The following is a 26,109-nucleotide window of genomic DNA, read 5'->3' as shown; positions in this document are numbered from 1 at the left end:
GTATGTGTGTAGGGTGTGGAGGGTGTGGTGTGTGTGTAGGGTGGTGTGTGTGTGTGTAGGGTGCTGTGTGTGTGTGTGTGTGTAGGGTGGTGTGTGTGTGTGTGTAGGGTGGTGTGTGTGTGTAGGGTGGTCATTCCCTCCCTTCTCTACGCTTGCAAAACGTGGACCCCCCTAATGGAACATCTTCGCTGGTTAGAAACATTTAGGCTGGCCTGCCTACGATCCATCGTGGGTTTAGCCTGCAGGCTGGATTGTGTGAGGAGCTCACAAATCCTTGAAAGATCTCGGCAAAGTCCCATCGGTGAGCTCCTCCGGCAGGCAAGGCTGCGTTGGCTGGGTCATGTAGCCCGCATGCCCAGCCACCGCATGCCTAAACAGCTTTTGTTCGGCCGGATCGAGGGGGCTAAACGGGCGCGGCACGGGCTAGAGAAGAGATGGAGTGATGTGGTACAGGAGGACGTGGAGCTGAGTGGACTTGCCGATGACTGGTACCAGCGGTGTCAAGATCGGCCTCTGTGGAGGAGGCTCGTGAAGGACGCTACTGGGCAGTTGGAGGCAGTCGCCCTCCAACAACAACGGAGGGCGGAGGAGCGACGCTCACAACAACGAGCGGAGCGCCGGGTGGCTAAAGCACAGCAAGTTGGTACAGTAGGGGGCACAGGTGGTGCATCAGCCAGTCATCTCGGTCATCTCGGTCAGTCGACCCGTGGCACCTGCTGGGTCAGCCCCGTGACCTCCTGCCAGCGAGCGATGGACACTTCACGTGGCCTCAAGGTGCACATGGCCTGGCACAAACGTCGTGGTTACGTCACTGCCACTTAGTGGCGAATGGCGGTTGTTGTTGTTGGAGCGGTAGTGTGTGTGTGTAGGGTTGTGTGTGTGTAGGGTGGTGTGTGTGTGTTTGTGTAGGGTGGTGTGTGTGTGGGGTGGTGTGTGTGTGTAGGGTGATGTGTGTGTGTGTGTAGGGTGGTGTGTGTGTGTGGGGTGGTGTGTGTGTGTAGGGTGGTGTGTGTGCGTGTGGGGTGGTGTGTGTGTGTGTGGGGTGGTGTGTGTGTGTAGGGTGATGTGTGTGTGTGTGTAGGGTGATGTGTGTGCGTGTGTGTGTAGGGTTGTGTGTGTGTGTAGGGCGATGTGTGTGTGTGTGTGTGTAGGGTGGTGTGTGTGTGTAGGGTGGTGTGGGTGTGTGTGTGTAGGGTGGTGTGTGTGTGTGTGGGGTGGTGTGTGTGTGTAGGGTGATGTGTGTGTGTGTGTAGGGTGGTGTGTGTGCGTGTGGGGTGGTGTGTGTGTGTGTGGGGTGGTGTGTGTGTGTAGGGTGATGTGTGTGTGTGTGTAGGGTGATGTGTGTGCGTGTGTGTGTAGGGTTGTGTGTGTGTGTAGGGTGATGTGTGTGTGGGGAGTGGTGGTTTAGCGGTTAGCGCACGAGGCCCCGGACCGGTTTAGATAAATCGTCACCGGTGCTGTTTGCCACGAGCGGGAATCGAGCGCCGGGGTCGCCGGGTTCATAGCGGGCACACACGTACGCACGCACACACGTACACACGCACACACGTACACACGTATGCACCTACGCATGTGCACACGTACACACGTACGCACGCACGCACACACGTACGCACGTACACACGTATGCACCTACGTACGCACACACGTACGCACCCACGCACGTACGAACGTACGCACGTACCCACATACACACCTACGCACGCACGCACGTATCCACATACGAACGTACCCACGTACCCACATACACACACACGCATGCACGCACGTACCCACGTACACACGTACACACGTACGTACACACGCACGGGGCAACCGGTGTAGCCTCACCTGCGAACATCCCCACACACGCACGCACCCACGTACCCACGTACCCACACACGCACCCACCCACGTACCCACCCACGCACCCACACACGTACCCACACACGCACCCACGTACCCACGCACGTACCCACCCACGCACCCACGCACGTGGCAACCGACGCAGCCTCACCTGCGATGCACGGGATGAGCTCCCGTGGCTCATCGTCGTCATCGTCGCCGCCCCCCCCCGGCGCCAGCGCCAGGCGCTTGAAGGCCGAGACGGCGGCCACCACGTTGCCACTCACGTCGCTCACCTCCTGGGAGAGAAGCGCCAGCGACGGCTCAAACTCCACCTGGGGGGGGGGGGGGAGATGGTGTCAGGAGGGGGGGAGGAGGGAGGGGGGGTGGAGGAGGAGGATGATGAGGAGGAGGAGGAGGAGGAGGAGGGGGGAGGGGGGAGTGGGGAGGGGGGAGGAGGAGGAGGTGGTGTGAGGACGGGGGGAGGAGGGGGGGAGGAGGGAGCGGGGGAGGGAGGAGGTGTGAGGAGGGGGGGAGGAGGGAGGGGGGGAGGAGGGAGGGGGGAGGGGGGAGGAGGTGGTGTGAGGAGGAGGGAGGAGGGGGGGAGGAGGGAGGGGGGAGAGGAGGTGTGAGGAGGGAGGGGGGGGAGAGGAGATGGTGGTGTGAGGAGGAGGGAGGAGGGGGGAGGGGAATGATGATGATGGTGGATGACGGAGGATGCCGACGCTAGCTGCGCACACCGCGCCGGGCACTCATTTGGGGCCGAGTCGACCTAGCGGACGCCCAGGGGACCGCTCCGGACACTCGGTGGTGGCGGTGAGCGGGAATCGAACCCGGGCTCGTGGCCGGGTGGTTCGCAGCGATATAACGAGGTGTTTGCCACGGTGGCTAGGAGATGTTGACTACCTCGCCTGGTACGCAGGAGGTCGTGGGTTTGATCCCGACCCTGACGACGCCTGCTGCTGTAGATTTGGAATTTGCGTCTCTCTCTCTCTTATCATAATCATCACGGTGGCTATGAGATGTTGACTACCTCGCCTGGTATACAGGAGGTCGTGGGTTCGATCTCGACCCTGACGATGCCTGCTGCTGTATATGTGGAGTCTGCATCTCTCTCTCATCATCATCACGGTGGCTAGGAGATGTTGACTACCTCGCCTGGTACGCAGGAGGTCGTGGGTTCGATCTCGACCCTGACGATGCCTGCTGCTGCTGTATATGTGGAGTCTGCATCTCTCTCGCATCATCATCACGGTGGCTAGGAGATGTTGACTACCTCGCCTGGTGTACAGGAGTTTCGATCCCGACCCTGATGACACCTGCTGCTGTAGATTTGGAGTTTGCGGTGTTTCTCTCTCCTGTGGTCGCGTGGATTTGTCTCTGGTGTCCTCCAGGGTTTTTCCCTCAACGTTCAGAATCGACGTCACCACGCGTTTAGAAGTATGTGGCCACCGTGAAAAATTCCCACGTGATGATGATAAGACACTTCGTTCAGCTCTGTGGTATTATATGGGTCTCTATGGGTATCCATGGTTTTATATGGGTTTCCATGTGTCTCTGTGGGTCTCTGTGGGTCTCTATGGTTTTGTATGGGTCTCTATGGGTCTCTGTGGATCTCTGTGGGTCTCTGTGGGTCTCTATGGTTTTATATGGGTCTCTATGGGTCTATGTGTGTCTCTGTGGGTCTATGTGGGTCTCTGTGGTTTTATATGGGTCTCTATGGGTCTATGTGGGTCTCTGTGGGTCTCTGTGGGTCTCTATGGTTTTATATGGGTCACCATGGGTCTCTGTGGATCTCTGTGGGTCTCTGTGGGTCTCTTTGGGTCTCTATGGTTTTATATGGGTCTCTATGGGTCTCTGTGGATCTCTATGGGTCTATGTGGGTCTCTGTGTGTCTCTGTGGTTCTACATGGGTCTCTATGGGTCTCTTACTCTCTATGAGTCTGCTGTACATTTCCAGGTGATGATGATGATGATGAGCCGCCACTTCGTGTGAGATGCTATCATTTGTAATGGCCACGTCGCGTCTGAAAAGGCGGCTTTATCGCAGCTCAGGCAATGGTCCCGTACCTGCTAACAAGTAAAACGTTAAGTTTTAGCACGAGTCTCGATGAGTATGGGTCTCTATGATTCTACACGGGTCTCTTGAACTTTGTGGGTCTCTATGATTCGGGTCTCCACGAGTGTGTAACGCGAAACAACAAGACGATCCACATGACAACAACGACAACAACAACAACGATGACGACAACAACAACAACGACGACGACAACAACAACAACAACGATGACGACAACAACAATTGACCGCGGTTTTACGGGCGGCGTTTCTCGAACTTGCCGAGGTTCCGCCGGAGCGATGGGGACATTACCCGTGGACCACCCCCAGACACCCACCCCCAGCCACCCCCACTCCCACCCACCCACCAATCCCACCACCCACCCACCCACCTGCCCACCCACTCACCCACCCACCACTCCCACCACTTCCACCACTCCCACCCACCCACCTGCCCACCCACCACTCCCACCCACCCACCCACCACTCCCAGCCACAACTCCCAATTCTCACCCACCCACCTGCCCACCCACTCACCGCTCCCACCCACCACTCCCACCCACCCACTCACCACTCTCACCCACCCACCACTCCCACCCACCCACTCACCACTCTCACCCACCCACCACTCCCACCCACCCACTCACCACTCTCACCCACCCACCACTCCCACCCACCCCAGCCACCCACCCACCCAACCACCACCCCTAGCCACCACTCCCACCCACCCACACCCACCCAACCACCCACCCACCACTCCCACCCTCAGCCAACCCCCCACCCACCCACCACTCCCACCCACCCACCCCCACCCACCCAACCACCACCTCCACCAACCCAACCCCCACCCACCCACCTGCCCACCACCCCATCCCCACCCATCATCCACACCAACCCACTTGCCCATCCACCCACCAACCCACCCACCCACCCACAAACCCAACCACAACCCCCACCAACCCGCCTGCCCAACCACCCACCCACGCAACCACCACCCACAAACTCCCGGTGACAAAAAAAAACCCATTCGCGTATCTCGCTCTCTCGCTCCAAACACCACGAAAACGCACCACCAATTAGTACGGTTCGGAGGAGAGAGGTGGGGGACGAGAGGAGGAGGAGAGGGGAGGAAAGAGGGGGAGGGTGAGAGGAGGAGTTCGCGAAGCTGACTAGGGTGAGACTCTGCTGCATTCTGTAAGACGCCTGCGTGCGTGTGACGGTCCGTGCGCGTGTGTGCACGTGTGTGTGTGTGTGCGTGACTGTGTGACTGTGTGTGTGACTGTGTGTGCGTGACTGTGTGTGCGTGACTGTGTGTGTGACACTGGTGTGTGTGTGACTGTGTGTGTGGTGTGTGTGTGACTGTGTGTGTGACTGGTGTGTGTGTGACTGTGTGTGTGACACTGGTGTGTGTGTGACTGTGTGTGTGGTGTGTGTGTGACTGTGTGTGACTGGTGTGTGCGTGACTGTGTGTGTGGTGTGTGTGTGACTGTGTGTGTGGTGTGTGTGTGACTGTGTGTGTGACTGGTGTGTGTGTGACTGTGTGTGTGACACTGGTGTGTGTGTGACTGTGTGTGTGGTGTGTGTGTGACTGTGTGTGTGACTGGTGTGTGCGTGACTGTGTGTGTGACACTGGTGTGTGTGTGACTGTGTGTGTGGTGTGTGTGTGACTGTGTGTGTGACTGGTGTGTGTGTGACTGTGTGTGTGGTGTGTGTGTGACTGGTGTGTGTGTGACTGTGCGTGTGTGTGCGTGTGTGTGTGCGCGTGTGTGTGTGCGCGTGTGTGTGTGTGTGTGCGTGTGTGTGCGTGTGTGTGCGTGCGTGTGTGTGTGTGACCATGCAGAGCGGTGGTGTAGTGGTTAGTGCTACGCTGCGCTATGAACCCGGCGACACGAGTTCGATTCCCGCTCACGGCCAACACCGGTGACGATTACCTGAACCGGTCCCGGGCCTCCCCTAGGTCGACTCAAACGAGTACCTGGCGCGATGTGTAAATATCGCCACTAGGGAGACAAAGGCGGTCGGGCGTGGTGCTGGCCACCCACCCCCTCGTGTGCCGTTGCGGCCTTCATAGGTGTGCTCGCTAACAGCACTTGCCCCTACAGTCTGTTAAGGCTACACGGGGGATCTTTGTGTGACCATGCGTGTGTGTGTGCCGGTGCGTGCGTGACAGCGCTGAGTTACAGCTGCATGTGTCGCAGTGCGTCGCAACGCTGCAGTCTACTCCTGTGCGTGATGGTGATGTGGTTCAGTAGCTCTGTGGTTCAGTGGCTCTGTGGTTCAGTGGCTCTGTGGTTCAGGAGCTCTGTGGTTCAGTAGCTCTGTGGTTCAGTAGCTCTGTGGTTCAGTGGATCTGTGGTTCAGTGGATCTGTGGTTCAGTGGATCTGTGGTTCAGTGGATCTGTGGTTCAGTGGATCTGTGGTTCAGTGGATCTGTGGTTCAGTGGATCTGTGGTTCAGTGGATCTGTGGTTCAGTGGATCTGTGGTTCAGTGGATCTGTGGTTCAGTGGATCTGTGGTTCAGTGGATCTGTGGTTCAGTGGATCTGTGGTTCAGTGGATCTGTGGTTCAGTGGATCTGTGGTTCAGTGGATCTGTGGTTCAGTAGCTCTGTGGTTCAGTATCTCTGTGGTTCAGGAGCTCTGTGGTTCAGTATCTCTGTGGTTCAGTATCTCTGTGGTTCAGTATCTCTGTGGTTCAGGAGCTCTGTGGTTCAGTGGCTCTGTGGTTCAGTATCTCTGTGGTTCAGTAGCTCTGTGGTTCAGTAGCTCTGTGGTTCAGTAGCTCTGTGGTTCAGTATCTCTGTGGTTCAGTAGCTGTGTGGTTCAGTAGCTCTGTGGTTCAGTAGCTCTGTGGTTCAGTGGCTGTGTGGTTCAGTAGCTCTGTGGTTCAGGAGCTCTGTGGTTCAGTAGCTCTGTGGTTCAGTAGCTCTGTGGTTCAGGAGCTCTGTGGTTCAGTAGCTGTGTGGTTCAGGAGCTCTGTGGTTCAGGAGCTCTGTGGTTCAGTAGCTCTGTGGTTCAGTAACTCTGTGGTTCAGTAGCTCTGTGGTTCAGTAGCTGTGTGGTTCAGGAGCTCTGTGGTTCAGTAGCTCTGTGGTTCAGTAGCTCTGTGGTTCAGGAGCTCTGTGGTTCAGGAGCTCTGTGGTTCAGTGGCTCTGTGGTTCAGGAGCTCTGTGGTTCAGTGGCTCTGTGGTTCAGGAGCTCTGTGGTTCAGTGGCTCTGTGGTTCAGGAGCTCTGTGGTTCAGTAGCTCTGTGGTTCAGGAGCTCTGTGGTTCAGGAGCTCTGTGGTTCAGTAGCTCTGTGGTTCAGGAGCTCTGTGGTTCAGTGGCTCTGTGGTTCAGGAGCTCTGTGGTTCAGTAGCTCTGTGGTTCAGTGGCTCTGTGGTTCAGGAGCTCTGTGGTTCAGTAGCTCTGTGGTTCAGTGGCTCTGTGGTTCAGGAGCTCTGTGGTTCAGTAGCTCTGTGGTTCAGTGGCTCTGTGGTTCAGGAGCTCTGTGGTTCAGTAGCTCTGTGGTTCAGTGGCTCTGTGGTTCAGGAGCTCTGTGGTTCAGTAGCTCTGTGGTTCAGTGGCTCTGTGGTTCAGGAGCTCTGTGGTTCAGTAGCTCTGTGGTTCAGTGGCTCTGTGGTTCAGGAGCTCTGTGGTTCAGTAGCTCTGTGGTTCAGTGGCTCTGTGGTTCAGGAGCTCTGTGGTTCAGTAGCTCTGTGGTTCAGTGGCTCTGTGGTTCAGGAGCTCTGTGGTTCAGTAGCTCTGTGGTTCAGTGGCTCTGTGGTTCAGGAGCTCTGTGGTTCAGTAGCTCTGTGGTTCAGTGGCTCTGTGGTTCAGGAGCTCTGTGGTTCAGTAGCTCTGTGGTTCAGTGGCTCTGTGGTTCAGGAGCTCTGTGGTTCAGTAGCTCTGTGGTTCAGTGGCTCTGTGGTTCAGGAGCTCTGTGGTTCAGTAGCTCTGTGGTTCAGTGGCTCTGTGGTTCAGGAGCTCTGTGGTTCAGTAGCTCTGTGGTTCAGTAGCTCTGTGGTTCAGTAGCTCTGTGGTTCAGTGGCTCTGTGGTTCAGGAGCTCTGTGGTTCAGTAGCTCTGTGGTTCAGTGGCTCTGTGGTTCAGTAGCTCTGTGGTTCAGTAGCTCTGTGGTTCAGTGGCTCTGTGGTTCAGGAGCTCTGTGGTTCAGTAGCTCTGTGGTTCAGTGGCTCTGTGGTTCAGGAGCTCTGTGGTTCAGTAGCTCTGTGGTTCAGTAGCTCTGTGGTTCAGTAGCTCTGTGGTTCAGTGGCTCTGTGGTTCAGTAGCTCTGTGGTTCAGTAGCTCTGTGGTTCAGTGGCTCTGTGGTTCAGGAGCTCTGTGGTTCAGTAGCTCTGTGGTTCAGTGGCTCTGTGGTTCAGTAGCTCTGTGGTTCAGTAGCTCTGTGGTTCAGTGGCTCTGTGGTTCAGGAGCTCTGTGGTTCAGTAGCTCTGTGGTTCAGTGGCTCTGTGGTTCAGGAGCTCTGTGGTTCAGTAGCTCTGTGGTTCAATAGCTCTGTGGTTCAGTAGCTCTGTGGTTCAGTGGCTCTGTGGTTCAGTAGCTCTGTGGTTCAGTAGCTCTGTGGTTCAGTGGCTCTGTGGTTCAGGAGCTCTGTGGTTCAGTAGCTCTGTGGTTCAGTAGCTCTGTGGTTCAGTATCTCTGTGGTTCAGTAGCTCTGTGGTTCAGTGGCTCTGTGGTTCAGTAGCTCTGTGGTTCAGTAGCTCTGTGGTTCAGTAGCTCTGTGGTTCAGTAGCTCTGTGGTTCAGTGGCTGTGTGGTTCAGTGGCTCTGTGGTTCAGGAGCTCTGTGGTTCAGTAGCTCTGTGGTTCAGTATCTCTGTGGTTCAGGAGCTCTGTGGTTCAGTAGCTCTGTGGTTCAGGAGCTCTGTGGTTCAGGAGCTCTGTGGTTCAGTGGCTCTGTGGTTCAGTAGCTCTGTGGTTCAGTGGCTCTGTGGTTCAGGAGCTCTGTGGTTCAGTAGCTCTGTGGTTCAGTAGCTCTGTGGTTCAGTATCTCTGTGGTTCAGTAGCTCTGTGGTTCAGTAGCTCTGTGGTTCAGTGGCTCTGTGGTTCAGTAGCTCTGTGGTTCAGTAGCTCTGTGGTTCAGTAGCTCTGTGGTTCAGTAGCTCTGTGGTTCAGTGGCTGTGTGGTTCAGTAGCTCTGTGGTTCAGTAGCTCTGTGGTTCAGTATCTCTGTGGTTCAGTAGCTCTGTGGTTCAGTAGCTCTGTGGTTCAGTAGCTCTGTGGTTCAGTAGCTCTGTGGTTCAGGAGCTCTGTGGTTCAGTAGCTGTGTGGTTCAGTAGCTGTGTGGTTCAGGAGCTCTGTGGTTCAGTAGCTGTGTGGTTCAGGAGCTCTGTGGTTCAGTGGCTCTGTGGTTCAGTAGCTGTGTGGTTCAGTAGCTGTGTGGTTCAGTAGCTCTGTGGTTCAGTATCTCTGTGGTTCAGTAGCTCTGGGGTTCAGTGGCTCTGTGGTTCAGTAGCTCTGTGGTTCAGTAGCTCTGGGGTTCAGTGGCTCTGTGGTTCAGTAGCTCTGTGGTTCAGTAGCTCTGGGGTTCAGTGGCTCTGTGGTTCAGTGGCTCTGTGGTTCAGTAGCTCTGGGGTTCAGTGGCTCTGTGGTTCAGTATCTCTGTGGTTCAGTAGCTCTGGGGTTCAGTGGCTCTGTGGTTCAGTGGCTCTGTGGTTCAGTAGCTCTGTGGTTCAGGGGCTCTGTGGTTCAGTGGCTCTGTGGTTCAGGGGCTCTGTGGTTCAGTATCTCTGTGGTTCAGTGGCTCTGTGGTTCAGGGGCTCTGTGGTTCAGGGGCTCTGTGGTTCAGTATCTCTGTGGTTCAGTATATCTGTGGTTCAGTAGCTCTGTGGTTCAGTGGCTCTGTGGTTCAGGGGCTCTGTGGTTCAGTATCTCTGTGGTTCAGTATCTCTGTGGTTCAGTAGCTCTGTGGTTCAGTAGCTCTGTGGTTCAGTAGCTCTGTGGTTCAGTGGCTCTGTGGTTCAGGAGCTCTGTGGTTCAGTATCTCTGTGGTTCAGTAGCTCTGTGGTTCAGTAGCTCTGTGGTTCAGTGGCTCTGTGGTTCAGGAGCTCTGTGGTTCAGTATATCTGTGGTTCAGTAGCTCTGTGGTTCAGTATCTCTGTGGTTCAGTAGCTCTGTGGTTCAGTAGCTCTGTGGTTCAGTAGCTCTGTGGTTCAGGAGCTCTGTGGTTCAGTGGCTCTGTGGTTCAGTAGCTCTGTGGTTCAGGAGCTCTGTGGTTCAGTGGCTCTGTGGTTCAGTAGCTCTGTGGTTCAGTAGCTCTGTGGTTCAGTAGCTCTGTGGTTCAGTAGCTCTGTGGTTCAGGAGCACTGTGGTTCAGGGGCTCTGTGGTTCAGTAGCTCTGTGGTTCAGTGGCTCTGTGGTTCAGTAGCTCTGTGGTTCAGGGGCTCTGTGGTTCAGTGGCTCTGTGGTTCAGTAGCTCTGTGGTTCAGGGGCTCTGTGGTTCAGTGGCTCTGTGGTTCAGTAGCTCTGTGGTTCAGGGGCTCTGTGGTTCAGTAGCTCTGTGGTTCAGGAGCTCTGTGGTTCAGTGGCTCTGTGGTTCCGTAGCTCTGTGGTTCAGGGGCTCTGTGGTTCAGTAGCTCTGTGGTTCAGGAGCTCTGTGGTTCAGTAGCTCTGTGGTTCAGTGGCTCTGTGGTTCAGGAGCTCTGTGGTTCAGTAGCTGTGTGGTTCAGTAACTCTGTGGTTCAGTATCTCTGTGGTTCAGTAGTTCTGTGGTTCAGTAGCTCTGTGGTTCAGGAGCTCTGTGGTTCAGGAGCTCTGTGGTTCAGTATCTCTGTGGTTCAGTGGCTCTGTGGTTCAGTAGCTCTGTGGTTCAGGGGCTCTGTGGTTCAGTAGCTCTGTGGTTCAGGAGCTCTGTGGTTCAGTAGCTGTGTGGTTCAGGAGCTCTGTGGTTCAGTGGCTCTGTGGTTCAGTAGCTCTGTGGTTCAGTAGCTCTGTGGTTCAGTAGCTCTGTGGTTCAGGAGCTCTGTGGTTCAGGAGCTCTGTGGTTCAGTAGCTCTGTGGTTCAGTGGCTCTGTGGTTCAGTAGCTCTGTGGTTCAGGGGCTCTGTGGTTCAGTAGCTCTGTGGTTCAGGAGCTCTGTGGTTCAGTAGCTGTGTGGTTCAGGAGCTCTGTGGTTCAGTGGCTCTGTGGTTCAGTAGCTGTGTGGTTCAGTAGCTCTGTGGTTCAGTGGCTCTGTGGTTCAGTGGCTCTGTGGTTCAGTAGCTCTGTGGTTCAGGAGCTCTGTGGTTCAGTGGCTCTGTGGTTCAGGAGCTCTGAACCACAGAGTTGAACACAGTGCAGATGATGGAGTCACACACCACCACCACTACCACTTCCACCACTACCACCATTACCACCACCACCACCGCTGCCACCACTACCACCACTACCACCGCTACCACCACGGCTACCACCACTACCACCACCACCACCGCCACCACTACCACCACTACCACCACTACCACCACCACCACTGCCACCACTACCACCGCCGCCCCGCCAATGAAAAATAAAAACGGAAAATTGCTCCCTCGTGATCACTCGCTACTGATGCACAGAGACAGCTGCCGCTGGGGGTGCCCCTAGGCTAGACCCACACAGCAGCCAATCACCACCACCCCTACTACTGACACGGGGGGAGGGCACAGGGAGGTGGGGGTGGCACGGTGGGTGGGGGACACGGGGGGCACGGTGGGTGGGGGACACGGGGAGGGGGGACACGGGGAGGGGGGGCACGGGGGGGGCACGGTGGGTGGGAGGCACGGGGGGCACGGTGGGTGGGGGACACGGGGAGGGGGGGACACGGGGAGGGGGGGCACGGGGGGGGCACGGTGGGTGGGAGGCACGGGGAGGGGGGGGCACGGCGGGAGGGGCACGGGGGGGGGGCTCGGTGGGTGGGAGGCACGGGGGTGGGGGGCACGGGGGGGGGGGCACGGGGGGTCATTGACCCGACGGTGAATGTGAAGACCGCCGCTGTTGTTGTTGTTGTTTATCGATCAGGGAAATTGTCAATTGAAGCTCTGGGATCAATTTGTTGTTGTTGTTGTTGGGGGGTAGGGTAGGGGGTGGGGTAGGGGGGTGGGTGGGGGACACGGGGGGCAGAAACAGGAATCGTTTCTCAAGCCGAGATGGTAATCTCACTCCACTCCCCTCTCACCTCACTCCTCTACCCTCTCACCTCACTCCACTCTCATCTCACTCCCCTCTCCCCTCACTCCACTCCCCTCTCATCTCACTCCTCTACCCTCTCACCTCACTCCACTCTCATCTCACTCCCCTCTCCCCTCACTCCACTCCCCTCTCATCTCACTCCTCTACCCTCTCACCTCACTCCACTCTCATCTCACTCCCCTCTCATCTCACTCCACTCTCATCTCACTCCACTCCCCTCCACGCACTCTCCTGCCTCTCCCCTCTCACCTCACTCCCCTACCTCTCATCTCACTCTACTCCCCTCCACGCACTCTCCTGCCTCTCCCCTCTCATCTCACTCCACTCCCCTCCACGCACTCTCCTACCTCTCTCCTCCCATCTCACTCCACTCCCCTCCACACACTCCCCTACCTCTCTCCTCCCATCTCACTCCAGTCCCCTCCACGCACTCTCCTGCCTCTCCCATCTCACTCCACTCCCCTCCACACACTCCCCTACCTCTCTCCTCCCATCTCACTCCACTCCCCTCCACGCACTCTCCTACCTCTCCCCTCACTCCACTCCCCTCTCATCTCACTCCACTCCCCTCCACGCACTCTCCTGCCTCTCCCCTCTCATCTCTAGCCTAGGGGCACCCCCAGCGGCAGCTGTCCCTGTGCATCAGTCTGCTGCCAGTAGTCGGGGAGGAGTGGCGGGGGTGATCGTTGCCGGGTGTGATCACAAGTGACCAATTCACGGCATCGTTTTGAATTTTTTCCCCATTTCGATTCGTAATCGTAGCAAAAAAAAAAACCTCGCTGATCGGCCGAACGCGCTCCAAGCCACCGAACCCCACACCTTGAACGCGGAACAAAACATTGATCGCGAAAATGCGAAATATTACTGCGTTGCTAAACTCTCTCCTCCGCCCATCCTCCCTCCTCCTCCTCCATCCTCCTCCATCGCAGCCCACGACGTAGAACCACGGACTGCCGCTCCGCTCGCCGCCCACAGGGTCAGCGTCTGTCAAAGCCATCACGAGACCCCTTTTCTAATCCGCAATCAATGAGGCGAGTTTGTGTTTGTCAGCGGCCTGGACCTGCCACTAACGCCACCGCCGCCGCCACCACCGCCACCGCCACCACCACCACCACCACTGCTTCCACCCCCATCACCTCCACCGCCACGACCACCACCACTGCCACTACCACTACCACCACCACTGCCACTACCACTACCACCACCACTGTCACTACCACTACCACCACCACTGTCACTATCACTACCACCACCACTGTCACTACCACCACCACTGCCACTACCACTACCACCACCACTGCCACTACCACTACCACCACCACTGCCACTATCACTACCACCACCACTGACACTACCACCACCACTGCCACTACCACTACCACCACCACTGCCACTACCACTACCACCACCACTGCCACTACCACTACCACCACCACTGCCACTACCACCACCACTACCACCACCACCACCACTGTCACTACCACCACCACTGTCACTACCACCGCCACTACCACCACCACCACCACTGTCACGACCACCACCACTACCACCACCACCACGACCACCAACAAGACCACTAAACAGTGGGATCCACACCGTGGGATCTGAACCTCTGCAGCCAACGGCAAACACCCTTTGCCCTGAGAGGCCCTCGCCGATTCCAGGCCCTCCGTGATTGCGAGCAATGCGATCCACGGACACTACCACTAGACCCTACCACTAGACCCTGGCACTAGACCCTGGCACTAGACCCTGGCACTAGACCCTGGCACTAGACCCTGGCACTAGACCCTACCACTAGACCCTACCACTAGACCCTGGCACTAGACCCTACCACTAGACCCTACCACTAGACCCTGGCACTAGACCCTACCACTAGACCCTACCACTAGACCCTGGCACTAGACCCTAGCACTAGACCCTACCACTAGACCCTACCACTAGACCCTAGCACTAGACCCTACCACTAGACCCTACCACTAGACCCTGGCACTAGACCCTGGCACTAGACCCTGGCACTAGACCCTGGCACTAGACCCTGGCACTAGACCCTAGCACTAGACCCTGGCACTAGACCCTGGCACTAGACCCTGGCACTAGACCCTGGCACTAGACCCTGGCACTAGACCCTAGCACTAGACCCTGGCACTAGACCCTGGCACTAGACCCTGGCACTAGACCCTGGCACTAGACCCTGGCACTAGACCCTACCACTAGACCCTACCACTAGACCCTGGCACTAGACCCTGGCACTAGACCCTGGCACTAGACCCTGGCACTAGACCCTGGCACTAGACCCTAGCACTAGACCCTGGCACTAGACCCTGGCACTAGACCCTACCACTAGACCCTAGCACTAGACCCTAGCACTAGACCCTGGCACTAGGCCCTACCACTAGACCCTGGCACTAGACCCTACCACTAGACCCTAGCACTAGACCCTAGCACTAGACCCTGGCACTAGACCCTGGCACTAGACCCTGGCACTAGACCCTGGCACTAGACCCTACCACTAGACCCTAGCACTAGACCCTACCACTAGACCCTGGCACTAGGCCCTACCACTAGACCCTGGCACTAGACCCTACCACTAGACCCTACCACTAGACCCTAGCACTAGACCCTACCACTAGACCCTGGCACTAGACCCTACCACTAGACCCTGGCACTAGGCCCTACCACTAGACCCTGGCACTAGACCCTGGCACTAGACCCTAGCACTAGACCCTAGCACTAGACCCTGGCACTAGACCCTGGCACTAGACCCTACCACTAGACCCTGGCACTAGACCCTGGCACTAGACCCTAGCACTAGACCCTGGCACTAGACCCTGGCACTAGACCCTGGCACTAGACCCTGGCACTAGACCCTACCACTAGACCCTACCACTAGACCCTGGCACTAGACCCTACCACTAGACCCTGGCACTAGACCCTGGCACTAGACCCTACCACTAGACCCTGGCACTAGACCCTGGCACTAGACCCTACCACTAGACCCTGGCACTAGACCCTGGCACTAGACCCTAGCACTAGACCCTGGCACTAGACCCTAGCACTAGACCCTGGCACTAGACCCTGGCACTAGACCCTGGCACTAGACCCTACCACTAGACCCTACCACTAGACCCTACCACTAGACCCTACCACTAGACCCTACCACTAGACCCTGGCACTAGACCCTACCACTAGACCCTGGCACTAGACCCTGGCACTAGACCCTACCACTAGACCCTACCACTAGACCCTACCACTAGACCCTACCACTAGACCCTGGCACTAGACCCTACCACTAGACCCTGGCACTAGACCCTGGCACTAGACCCTACCACTAGACCCTACCACTAGACCCTACCACTAGACCCTACCACTAGACCCTGGCACTAGACCCTACCACTAGACCCTGGCACTAGACCCTACCACTAGACCCTGGCCCGTACGTCGCTCATGCCGACGCCGCCACCTCCACCGCCGACGTTTCCGCTCGTTGGAGTCGTCGCATCGACCACGAAAGGCACCGGCGGAGAGGAAACATCCCCCACGCACCCCAAAGACAAAGATCCCCCGTGTAGCCTGTAGCAGGCTGTAGGGGCAAGTGCTGTGAGTAGCAGCAGCAGCAGAAGCTACGAACACACAAAGACAAAGAACCCCCGTGTAGCCTGAACCAGGCTGTAGGGGCAAGTGCTGTTAGCGAGTAGCAGCAGCTACGAATACACAAAGACAAAGATCCCCCGTGTAGCCTGTAGCAGGCTGCAGGGGCAAGTGCTGTGAGTAGCAGCAGCAGAAGCTACGAACACACAAAGACAAAGATCCCCGTGTAGCCTGTAGCAGGCTGTAGGGGCAAGTGCTGTTAGCGAGTAGCAGCAGATACGAATACACAAAGACAAAGAACCCCCGTGTAGCCTGTAGCAGGCTGCAGGGGCAAGTGCTGTGAGTAGCAGCAGCAGAAGCTACGAACACACAAAGACAAAGATCCCCCGTGTAGCCTGTAGCAGGCTGCAGGGGCAAGTGCTGTTAGCGAGCGAGCACCTATGAAGGCTACCGGCACTGTGGCACACACGAGGGGGTAGGGTGGCCAGCACCACGCCCGGCCGCCTTTGTCTTCCCCGGTGGCGATGTTCACTACACACCGCTTACAACGGGTAACTCATTTGAGGCTGAGTCGACCTAGGGGCGAGGCCCAGGTACCGGTTCGGATAATCGTCAACCGGCGTTGTCCGTGACGGGGAATCGATTCCCGGGGGTCACCGGGTTCGTAGCGCAGCGTAGCGCTAACCGCTGCACCACCGCTCCCCCCACACCCCCCCACACCCCCCATTGTCTACACGGAGCGTAATCGTCCATGGCAAAACGCGCGCGCAATCATTCCACCCCCCCCCCGAGGGGTTTGAGAGTGTGCATGCGTGTGTGCGCGTGCGTGTGTGCGTGCGCGTGTGTGCGTGTGTGCGTGTGTGTGCGTGTGTGTGCACGTGCGTGTGTGTGTGCGTGTGTGTGCGTGTGTGCGTGTGTGTGCGTGCGTGCGTGCGTGTGTGTGCGTGCGTGTGTGCGTGTGTGCGTGTGCGTGTGCGCGTGTGTGCGTGTGTGCGTGTGTGCGGTGCATCTGCCGGTCATCTCAGTCAGTCGACCCGCTGCTGGTACCACCGCCTGCAGGGTCTGTCACCTGATCTCATCCTCCTGCACCTAGCCTGGCACAGCAGTCAACACATGGCACCCGCTGGGTCTGTCCCATGATCTCATCCTCCTGCACCTAGCCTGGCACAGCAGTAAACCCATGGCACCTGCTGGGTCTGTCCTGTGATCTCCTGCACCTAGCCTGGCACAGCAGTCAACCCATGGCATCTGCAGGGTCTGTCCCGTGACCTCCTCCTCATGCACCTAGCCTGGCACAGCAGTCAACCCATGGCACCTGCAGGGTCTGTCCCGTGACCTCCTCCTCATGCACCTAGCCTGGCACAGCAGTCAACCCATGGCATCTGCAGGGTCTGTCCCGTGACCTCCTCCTCATGCACCTAGCCTGGCACAGCAGTCAACCCATGGCACCCGCTAGGTCTGTCCCGTGATCTCATCCTCCTGCACCTAGCCTGGCACAGCAGTCAACCCATGGCACCTGCAGGGTCTGTCCCGTGACCTCCTCCTCCTGCACCTAGCCTTGTGTGTGTGTGTTGTTGTGTGTTTGTGTGTTGTGTGTGTTGTTGTGTGTGTGTTGTTGTGTGTTGTTGTGTGTGTTGTGTGTGTGTGTGTTGTTGGGTGTGTTGTGTGTGTTGTTGTGTGTTTGTGTGTTGTGTGTGTGTGTTGTTGTGTGTGTATGTTGTGTGTGTATGTTGTGTGTGTGTATGTGTTGTTGTGTGTGTGTGTTGTGTGTGTGGTGTGTGTGTGTGTTGTTGTGTGTGTTGTGTTGGTGTGTGTGTTGTTGTGTGTTAGCGAAGTTGCTTCTAGCGAACAGCACTTGCCCAAAAAAGTCTGCTGAAGACTAGACGGGGGGGGAGTGGGTGGGAATCTCTGCCTTTGTGTATGAGATCATGCCAGTGATTGCGTGTGTCTGTGTGCATGTGTGTGTGTCTGCATGTGCATGTGCACGTGTGTGTGTGCATGTGTGCGTGTGCGCGCATGTGCGTGTGTGCATGTGTGTGTGTGCATGTGTGTCTGTGTGCATGTGCGTCTGTGTCTGTGTGCATGTGCGTCTGTGTCTGTGTGCATGTGCGTCTGTGTCTGTGTGCACGTGCGTGTGTGCACGTGCGTGTGTGTGTGTGTGCATGTGTGCGCGTGTGTGTCTGTTTGCATGTGTGTGTGCGTGTGTGTGTGTGCGCGTGTGCGTGTGTGTGTGTGTGCATGTGTGTCTGTGTGCATGTGTGTCTGTGTGCACGTGCGTGTGTGCATGTGTGCATGTGCGTGTGCGCGCCTGCATCTCATTACCTACATTGCAAGCATGCGTGTCTGTGTGTGTGTGTGCGTGAGTGTGTTTGTGTGTCTCTGTGTGAGTGCGTGTTTCTTCCAGCGTGTCTATGTAAGTGCACGCATGCATGTCTCCCTCCTGCACGTGGGCCTGCCTGCCTGTGTGTGCGCGTCTGTGTGTCCCTGTGTGTGTGTGTCCCTGTGTGTGTGTCCCTGTGTGTGTGTGCCCCTGTGTGTGTGTGTCCCTGTGTGTGTGTCCCTGTGTGTGTGTGTCCCTGTGTGTGTGTGTCCCTGTGTGTGTGTCCCTGTGTGTGTGTGCCCCTGTGTGTGTGTGTCCCTGTGTGTGTGTCCCTGTGTGTGTGTGCCCCTGTGTGTGTGTGCCCTGTGTGTGTGTGCCCCTGTGTGTGTGTGTCCCTGTGTGTGTGTGTCCCTGTGTGTGTGTCCCTGTGTGTGTGTGCCCCTGTGTGTGTGTGTCCCTGTGTGTGTGTGTCCCTGTGTGTGTGTGTCCCTGTGTGTGTGTGCCCTGTGTGTGTGTGCCCCTGTGTGTGTCCCTGTGTGTGTGTGTCCCTGTGTGTGTGTGCCCCTGTGTGTGTGTGTCCGTGTGTGTGTGTCCCTGTGTGTGTGTCCCTGTGTGTGTGTGTCCCTGTGTGTGTGTGTCCCTGTGTGTGTGTGTCCCTGTGTGTGTGTCCCTGTGTGTGTGTCCCTGTGTGTGAGTGCTGGTTTGGTGGGGAGCGGTAGTGTAGCGGTTAGCGCGCTGCGCTATGAACCTGGCGACCCGGGTTCGATTCCCGCTCACGGCCAACCCCAGTGACGATTATCTGAACCGGTCCTGGGCCTCCCCTAGGTCGACTCAGCCTGAAACGAGTACCTGGTGTGGTGTGTAAACATCGCCACTGGGGAGACAAAGGCGGTCGGGCGTGGTGCTGGCCACCCACCCCCTCGTGTACCGTGCCGGCCTTCATAGGTGCTCGCTAACAGCACTTGCCCCTACAGTCTGTTAAGGCTATACGGGGGATCTTTTTTTTGTGCTGGTTTGGCGGCTGTGGCCGTTTGAAACCACCACAGCGACCAAATGGGGGCTCTGCACGGATGTGAGGGGCTGGGAACCCCTCCACCGTCAATTTAACTACCACTAAACTACGTGGCCGGGAGTCGGAGCCATTCCCTGTTCACTTTGGGGTGCGACAGGGATGTCATCTGGCTCCCACATTATTTAACATCTATTTCGACCACGTAGTTGGTGAAGCCTTCAATAGCTGTAGCGGAGGAATTTCCATCTGGTACAGACACAATGGGAGGCTGATCGATGCCCGGGTGCGGTCAAGGGATGGCTCCCTATTGCTCAACCACGTTACGTATGCCGATGATCTGGCAATTGCTGCTCACTCAGAGGAGGAGTTGGAGATGCTGTTGATGAGACTGGAGCTTGCCACTAAGAGGCGGGGCCTTACCATCAGCCCCATCAAAACTAAGCACCTGCCTGGGTATTTTGTACCATCGGACACTCCACCCCCACAACTCCCAATCAGGTGATGGGGCAGTTGTAGAGAGAGTGGAGAATTTCCCATACCTGGGCAGTGTGCTCATGACCGGCTCCGGTTTGACAGCAGAGGTCTCACTCCGAATCAGTCGAGCGGCATTATCTTTTCATCGGTTGCGTAACGCTGTGTGGAAGCTACTTGGTCTGTCGCTCCGCATGAAGCTTCAGGTCTTCTCGGCCACAGTCATTCCCTCCCTTGTCTACGCTTGCGAAACGTGGACCCCCCTAATGGAACATCTTCGCCGGTTAGAAACATTTAGGCTGGCCTGCCGACGATCCATCCTGGGTTTAACCTGCAGGCTGGATCGTGTGAGGAGCTCACAAATCCTTGAAAGATCTGGGCAAAGTCCCATCGGTGAGCTCCTCCGGCAGGCAAGGCTGCGTTGGCTGGGTCATGTAGCCCGCATGCCCAGCCACCGCATGCCTAAACAGCTTTTGTTCGGCCGGATCGAGGGGGCTAAACGGGCGCGGCACGGGCTAGAGAAGAGATGGAGTGATGTGGTGCAGGAGGACGTGGAGCTGAGTGGACTTACCGATGACTACCTTATTACCTCTGTAATAAGTCAGTGCCCTACCTTATTACAGACCAACTCAGACACTTATTTCCCACCCTGTCCCCCTAATAAATATCAACGTTCATCGTACAAAGTCCCATCACAAGGGAGAAACACAAACAAATAGACACGAATATATCAAAATATACCAATAGGATAATAGGGTTTTTCCCCTTTTTTCTGAAACATTTCTAAAAGGAATCGGGTGGTGCATTAACCACAATTTTTTTGGTCAAAATGCAAACAAAAAGCACACCCTGATAATACATGCATTGTCCTTGAAACTGATTGGTCCAGACCAGAGCCTCGTCTCAATTGGTGCTAGGCCAGAGGATGCCAAAGGCGTACAGCTCAAAGACAATGCACTGTCAAAGTAATGAGGGCACGGGGTGAGCATCTACATCATTAGAGCTCCTTTGCCAGTACCAAAACATAATCATAGCAGGAACCCAGAAAAAAGAAGGGGGAAAAACCCTATTATTATAATTTAGTACTGGCGAAGGTGGTCTAATGATGTTGATACACTACACTACTATACACTACACTATACACTACACTATACACTACACTATACACTACACTACTATACACTACACTATACACTACTATACACTACTATACACTACTATACACTACTATACACTACACTATACACTACCATACACTACACTACTATACACGACACTATACACTACACTACCATACACTGCACTATACACGACACTATACACTACTTCATTGAACCTCCTTTGCCAGTACCAAAATATAATCATAGGAGTTTTTCCCCTTTTGTCTGGCAACAAAACTGAAACCTTTTTACGAGGAATCATGTGGTGCATTAACCACAATACTTTCAGTCAAAATGTAAACAAAAGACACACTCTGATAATAATTACATTGTCCTTGAAACGGATTGGTCCACACCAGAGACAGCTTTCCGGTGTGGACCAATCCGTTTCAAGAACAATGCCAGTACATTTCGATTTAAAGCTTTCGTGACTGCAGGGATTCATCTTCTTGGTTCTTTCGGTAAAGTCACATAGAAGGGAAGTATTATTTTATTACTTCCCTTCTACGTGACTTTACCGAAAGAACCAAGAAGACGAATGCCAGTACAGGTGGTTAATACTGACACGATCCCTTGCAAAAGGTTTCAGCTTTGTGTTTTAACATCTTGACACCTGTGTTATTGCCAGAAAAGGTGAAACCTTTTCTCAGAGACGCAAAAAGTTTGAAGTTGTATTGAAACGGCTTCACGCCGCATGGACGTGAAAACGCAATCTCCCTTGTTACAGGAATACTGGGCAAAAACCGTGATGGGTTGACAACTTTGTAACCATTATCATCATCATCATGGCCATCATCATCGTCACTTGGAGATGTACAGGAGCAGTAGGCCAAATACGCCACGAACGCGTGGCTTCGATTCTAAACGTGAAAAAGGGGGGGGGGGGAAACGGGAGGAACCTGATAAAGAAATCCACGAAAACACGGGGAGAGAGACACGCAGACTCCAAAATCTACAGCAGCAGCAGCAGGCATCGTCAGGGTCGTGATCGAACCCACGACCTCCTGTGTACCAGGTGAGGTAGTCAACATCTCCTAGCCACCGCGATGATGATGATGATGATGAGAGAGAGACACGCAAACTCCAAATCTACAGCAGCAGGCATCGTCAGGGTCGGGATCGAACCCACGACCTCCTGTACACCAGGCGAGGTAGTCAACATCTCCTAGCCACCGTGATGATGATGATGAGAGAGAGATGCAGACTCCAAAATCTACAGCAGCAGGTATCGCCAGGGTCGTGATCGAACCCACGACCTCCTGTGTACCAGGCGAGGTAGTCAACATCTCCTAGCCACCGTGATGATGATGATGAGAGACACGCAAACTCCAAATCTACAGCAGCAGGTATCATCAGGGTCGTGATCGAACCCACGACCTCCTGTATACCAGGCGAGGTAGTCAACATCTCCTAGCCACCGCGATGATGATGATGATGAGAGAGAGAAAAAAGGCGAGAGAGGAGGGAATGAAACGGCTACCAGCTCGCCGCGCTCACGCACTTTAATTCCACCCCCTTCTTCAAATGTCAAATGCGCTCTTAGAGTCGCGCTAGATCTTGTCTCGCTCCCTCTCCCTCTGTCTCTCGATTTTTGTTTTTCAAAGAAAGGTTGTCGTTGATTACCACGTGAAGGAACATCGCCCGAAACGTCGTCCGTTATTATATTTCAACTTTTAAGAACACACACACACACACACGTGCGCGCGCGCGCGTGGTGTTGTTGTTGTTGACGAAGGTGTTGATGTTGTTGTTGTTGTTGTTGACGGGGGTGTTGATATTGTTGTTGTTGTTGACGAAGGTGTTGATGTTGTTGTTGTTGACGAAGGTGTTGATGTTGTTGTTGTTGACGGGGGTGTTGCTCACTCCCCCCTCTCTGCTCCCCCCCCTCTCGCTCGCTCCCTCGCTCCCTCGCTCCCTCGCTCGCTCTCTCGCTCGCTCTCTCGCTCGCTCGCTCCCTCGCTCTCTCGCTCGCTCTCTCGCTCCCTCGCTCTCTCGCTCGCTCTCTCGCTCCCTCGCTCGCTCCCTCGCTCCCTCGCTCCCTCGCTCGCTCCCTCGCTCCCTCGCTCGCTCGCTCTCTCGCTCTCTCGCTCGCTCTCTCGCTCCCTCTCTCGCTCCCTCTCTCGCTCCCTCGCTCGCTCCCTCGCTCGCTCTCTCGCTCGCTCTCTCGCTCCCTCGCTCGCTCTCTCGCTCGCTCTCTCGCTCCCTCGCTCGCTCTCTCGCTCGCTCTCTCGCTCCCTCGCTCGCTCTCTCGCTCCCTCGCTCGCTCTCTCGCTCGCTCTCTCGCTCCCTCGCTCCCTCGCTCGCTCTCTCGCTCCCTCGCTCCCTCGCTCGCTCTCTCGCTCCCTCGCTCGCTCTCTCGCTCCCTCGCTCGCTCGCTCTCTCGCTCCCTCGCTCGCTCTCTCGCTCCCTCGCTCGCTCTCTCGCTCCCTCGCTCGCTCTCTCGCTCTCTCGCTCGCTCTCTCGCTCGCTCGCTCCCTCGCTCCCTCGCTCGCTCTCTCGCTCCCTCGCTCCCTCGCTCGCTCTCTCGCTCCCTCGCTCGCTCCCTCTCTCGCTCGCTCCCTCTCTCGCTCCCTCTCTCGCTCGCTCCCTCTCTCGCTCCCTCTCTCGCTCGCTCCCTCTCTCGCTCGCTCGCTCCCTCTCTCGCTCGCTCCCTCTCTCGCTCGCTCGCTCCCTCGCTCCCTCGCTCGCTCTCTCGCTCCCTCGCTCTCTCGCTCCCTCGCTCTCTCGCTCCCTCGCTCGCTCCCTCTCTCGCTCGCTCCCTCTCTCGCTCCCTCTCTCTCTCGCTCGCTCCCTCTCTCGCTCGCTCGCTCGCTCCCTCTCTCGCTCGCTCCCTCTCTCGCTCGCTCCCTCTCTCGCTCGCTCCCTCTCTCGCTCGCTCCCTCTCTCGCTCGCTCCCTCTCTCGCTCGCTCCCTCTCTCGCTCGCTCCCTCGCTCCCTCTCTCGCTCGCTCGCTCGCTCCCTCTCTCTCTCGCTCGCTCCCTCCCTCGCTCACTCTCTCGCTCGCTCCCTCCCTCGCTCACTCTCTCGCTCGCTCCCTCCCTCGCTCACTCTCTCGCTCGCTCCCTCCCTCGCTCACTCTCTCGCTCGCTCCCTCCCTCCCTCGCTCACTCTCTCACTCTCTCGCTCCCTCTCTCACTCTCTCACTCTCTCGCTCGCTCACTCGCTCCCTCTCTCGCTCGCTCACTCGCTCCCTCTCTCGCTCGCTCTCTCGCTCTCTCGCTCGCTCGCTCTCTCGCTCTCTCGCTCGCTCTCTCGCTCGCTCTCTCGCTCTCTCGCTCGCTCTCTCGCTCTCTCGCTCGCTCTCTCGCTCGCTCTCTCGCTCGCTCTCTCGCTCGCTCTCTCGCTCTCTCGCTCTCTCGCTCGCTCTCTCGCTCTCTCGCTCGCTCTCTCGCTCGCTCTCTCGCTCTCTCGCTCGCTCTCTCGCTCTCTCGCTCGCTCTCTCGCTCGCTCTCTCGCTCTCTCGCTCTCTCGCTCTCTCGCTCTCTCGCTCTCTCGCTCGCTCTCTCGCTCGCTCTCTCGCTCTCTCGCTCGCTCTCTCGCTCGCTCTCTCGCTCGCTCTCTCGCTCGCTCTCTCGCTCGCTCTCTCGCTCTCTCGCTCGCTCTCTCGCTCTCTCGCTCGCTCTCTCGCTCTCTCGCTCGCTCTCTCGCTCGCTCTCTCGCTCTCTCGCTCGCTCTCTCGCTCGCTCGCTCTCTCGCTCGCTCTCTCGCTCTCTCGCTCGCTCTCTCGCTCGCTCTCTCGCTCGCTCCCTCGCTCGCTTCCTCTCTCGCTCGCTCCCTCTCTCGCTCGCTCCCTCTCTCGCTCGCTCACTCTGTCACTCCCTCTCCCTTTCCGTCTCTCTCGCTCTCTCTTCATTCTAATTTATGTATCTTTAACTAAGTAAGGGCCCCGCTGAGCTGGCTGCTGTAGCTGTTTGTCAGACGCGATCCTGCCCATCACGAATGGCAGCAGCTCAACACCAAGTGGCGGCTCGTCGTCATCATCATCATCATCGCGTGGACATTTCTAGTGACGGCGAAAATAACTCAAAACAAACGCGCGACGTATCGATTCGGATCGTGGAAGGTGGGGAGAGGAGAGGGGAGGGTGGGAGAAACAACGGAGGACCCAGAGAAAAATCCATGCGGCAATTGGGAGAGACACGCAAACTCCAAATATACAACAGGGGTCAGGGTCCGGATCGAACCCACGACCTCCTGTGTACCGGGCGAGGTAGTTAACATCTCCTAGCCACCGTGATGATGATGATGAGAGAGAGACACGCAAACTCCAAATATACAGCAGCAGCAGGTGTCGTCAGGGTCGGGATCGAACATATAAACTCGTGTATACCAGGCGAGGTAGTTAACATCTCCTAGCCACCGTGATGATGATGATGAGAGAGAGACACACACAAACTCCAAATATACAGCAGGCTTCTGGGTCCGGATCGAACCCACGACCTCCTGTGTACCAGGCGAGGTAGTTAACATCTCCTAGCCACCGTGATGATGATGATGAGAGAGAGAGACACACAAACTCCAAATATACAGCAGGCTTCTGGGTCCGGAGCGAACCCACGACCTCCTGTGCACCGGGCGAGGTAGTTAACATCTCCTAGCCACCGTGATGATGATGATGAGAGAAAGAGACACACAAACTCCAAATATACAGCAGGCTTCTGGGTCCGGATCGAACCCACGACCTCCTGTGTACCAGGCGAGGTAGTTAACATCTCCTAGCCACCGTGATGATGATGATGAGAGAGAGAGACACACAAACTCCAAATATACAGCAGGCTTCTGGGTCCGGAGCGAACCCACGACCTCCTGTGCACCGGGCGAGGTAGTTAACATCTCCTAGCCACCGTGATGATGATGATGAGAGAGATAGACACACAACTCCAAATATACAGCAGGCGTCAGGGTCCGGATCGAACCCACGACCTCCTGTGTACCAGGCGAGGTAGTCAACATCTAAACTAAAACTATTTTGTTTTTCATTGTACCAGGTAAGGCCCAACCACTGAGCCCCCTACTAACGACAGCAGACCACGCGAAGTGACGGCTCATCGTCATCATCATCATCGTCATCATCATCATCATCATCGTCATCATCATCATCATCGTCGTCGTCGTCGTCGTCGTCATCGTCGTCGTCATCATCATCATCATCTCATGGACATTGATATCGGTAGCGAAGATAACCTTGAAAACCACGTGACGTCAAATGCTCATCGTGAAAGGTGGTGGCGGTGGTGGCGGTGGTGGCGGCGGTGGCGGTGGTGGTGGTGGTGTTGGTGGTGGTGTTGGTGGTGTTGGTGGTGGTGTTGGGGGTAAAAAAACCCAAAAGGGACGACCCAAAAATGTAAAAAGAAGCAATCCACGGAAGAGAAAGAGAGAGGCTGAGGGACACTGCAAACTCCAAATATTACACCCACCCACCCACTCACCACCCACTCACTCAGTCACCACCCACTCACCACCCACCCACCTACTCACTCACCACCCACCCACCCATTCACTCACCACCCACCCACCCATTCACTCACT

The 26,109-nt window shown here is 56.4% G+C and overlaps 1 protein-coding gene across 1 annotated transcript in view; it reads right to left on the bottom strand.

The window, feature by feature from the left end:
* LOC144952415 (dynein axonemal heavy chain 2-like) overlaps nucleotides 1–26,109 on the bottom strand; it is a 254,517-nt gene that overhangs the window by 71,287 nt on the left and 157,121 nt on the right. The window contains 1 exon segment of the mRNA XM_078882811.1: nucleotides 1,997–2,159. Within this exon segment, the coding sequence (XP_078738937.1) occupies nucleotides 1,997–2,159 (163 nt within the window).

This window comes from Lampetra fluviatilis, chromosome 67, assembly GCF_964198595.1.
Source record: "Lampetra fluviatilis chromosome 67, kcLamFluv1.1, whole genome shotgun sequence".
In the NCBI taxonomy this organism is placed as follows: domain Eukaryota; kingdom Metazoa; phylum Chordata; class Hyperoartia; order Petromyzontiformes; family Petromyzontidae; genus Lampetra; species Lampetra fluviatilis.
This window is presented reverse-complemented; position numbering and strand designations above follow the sequence as displayed.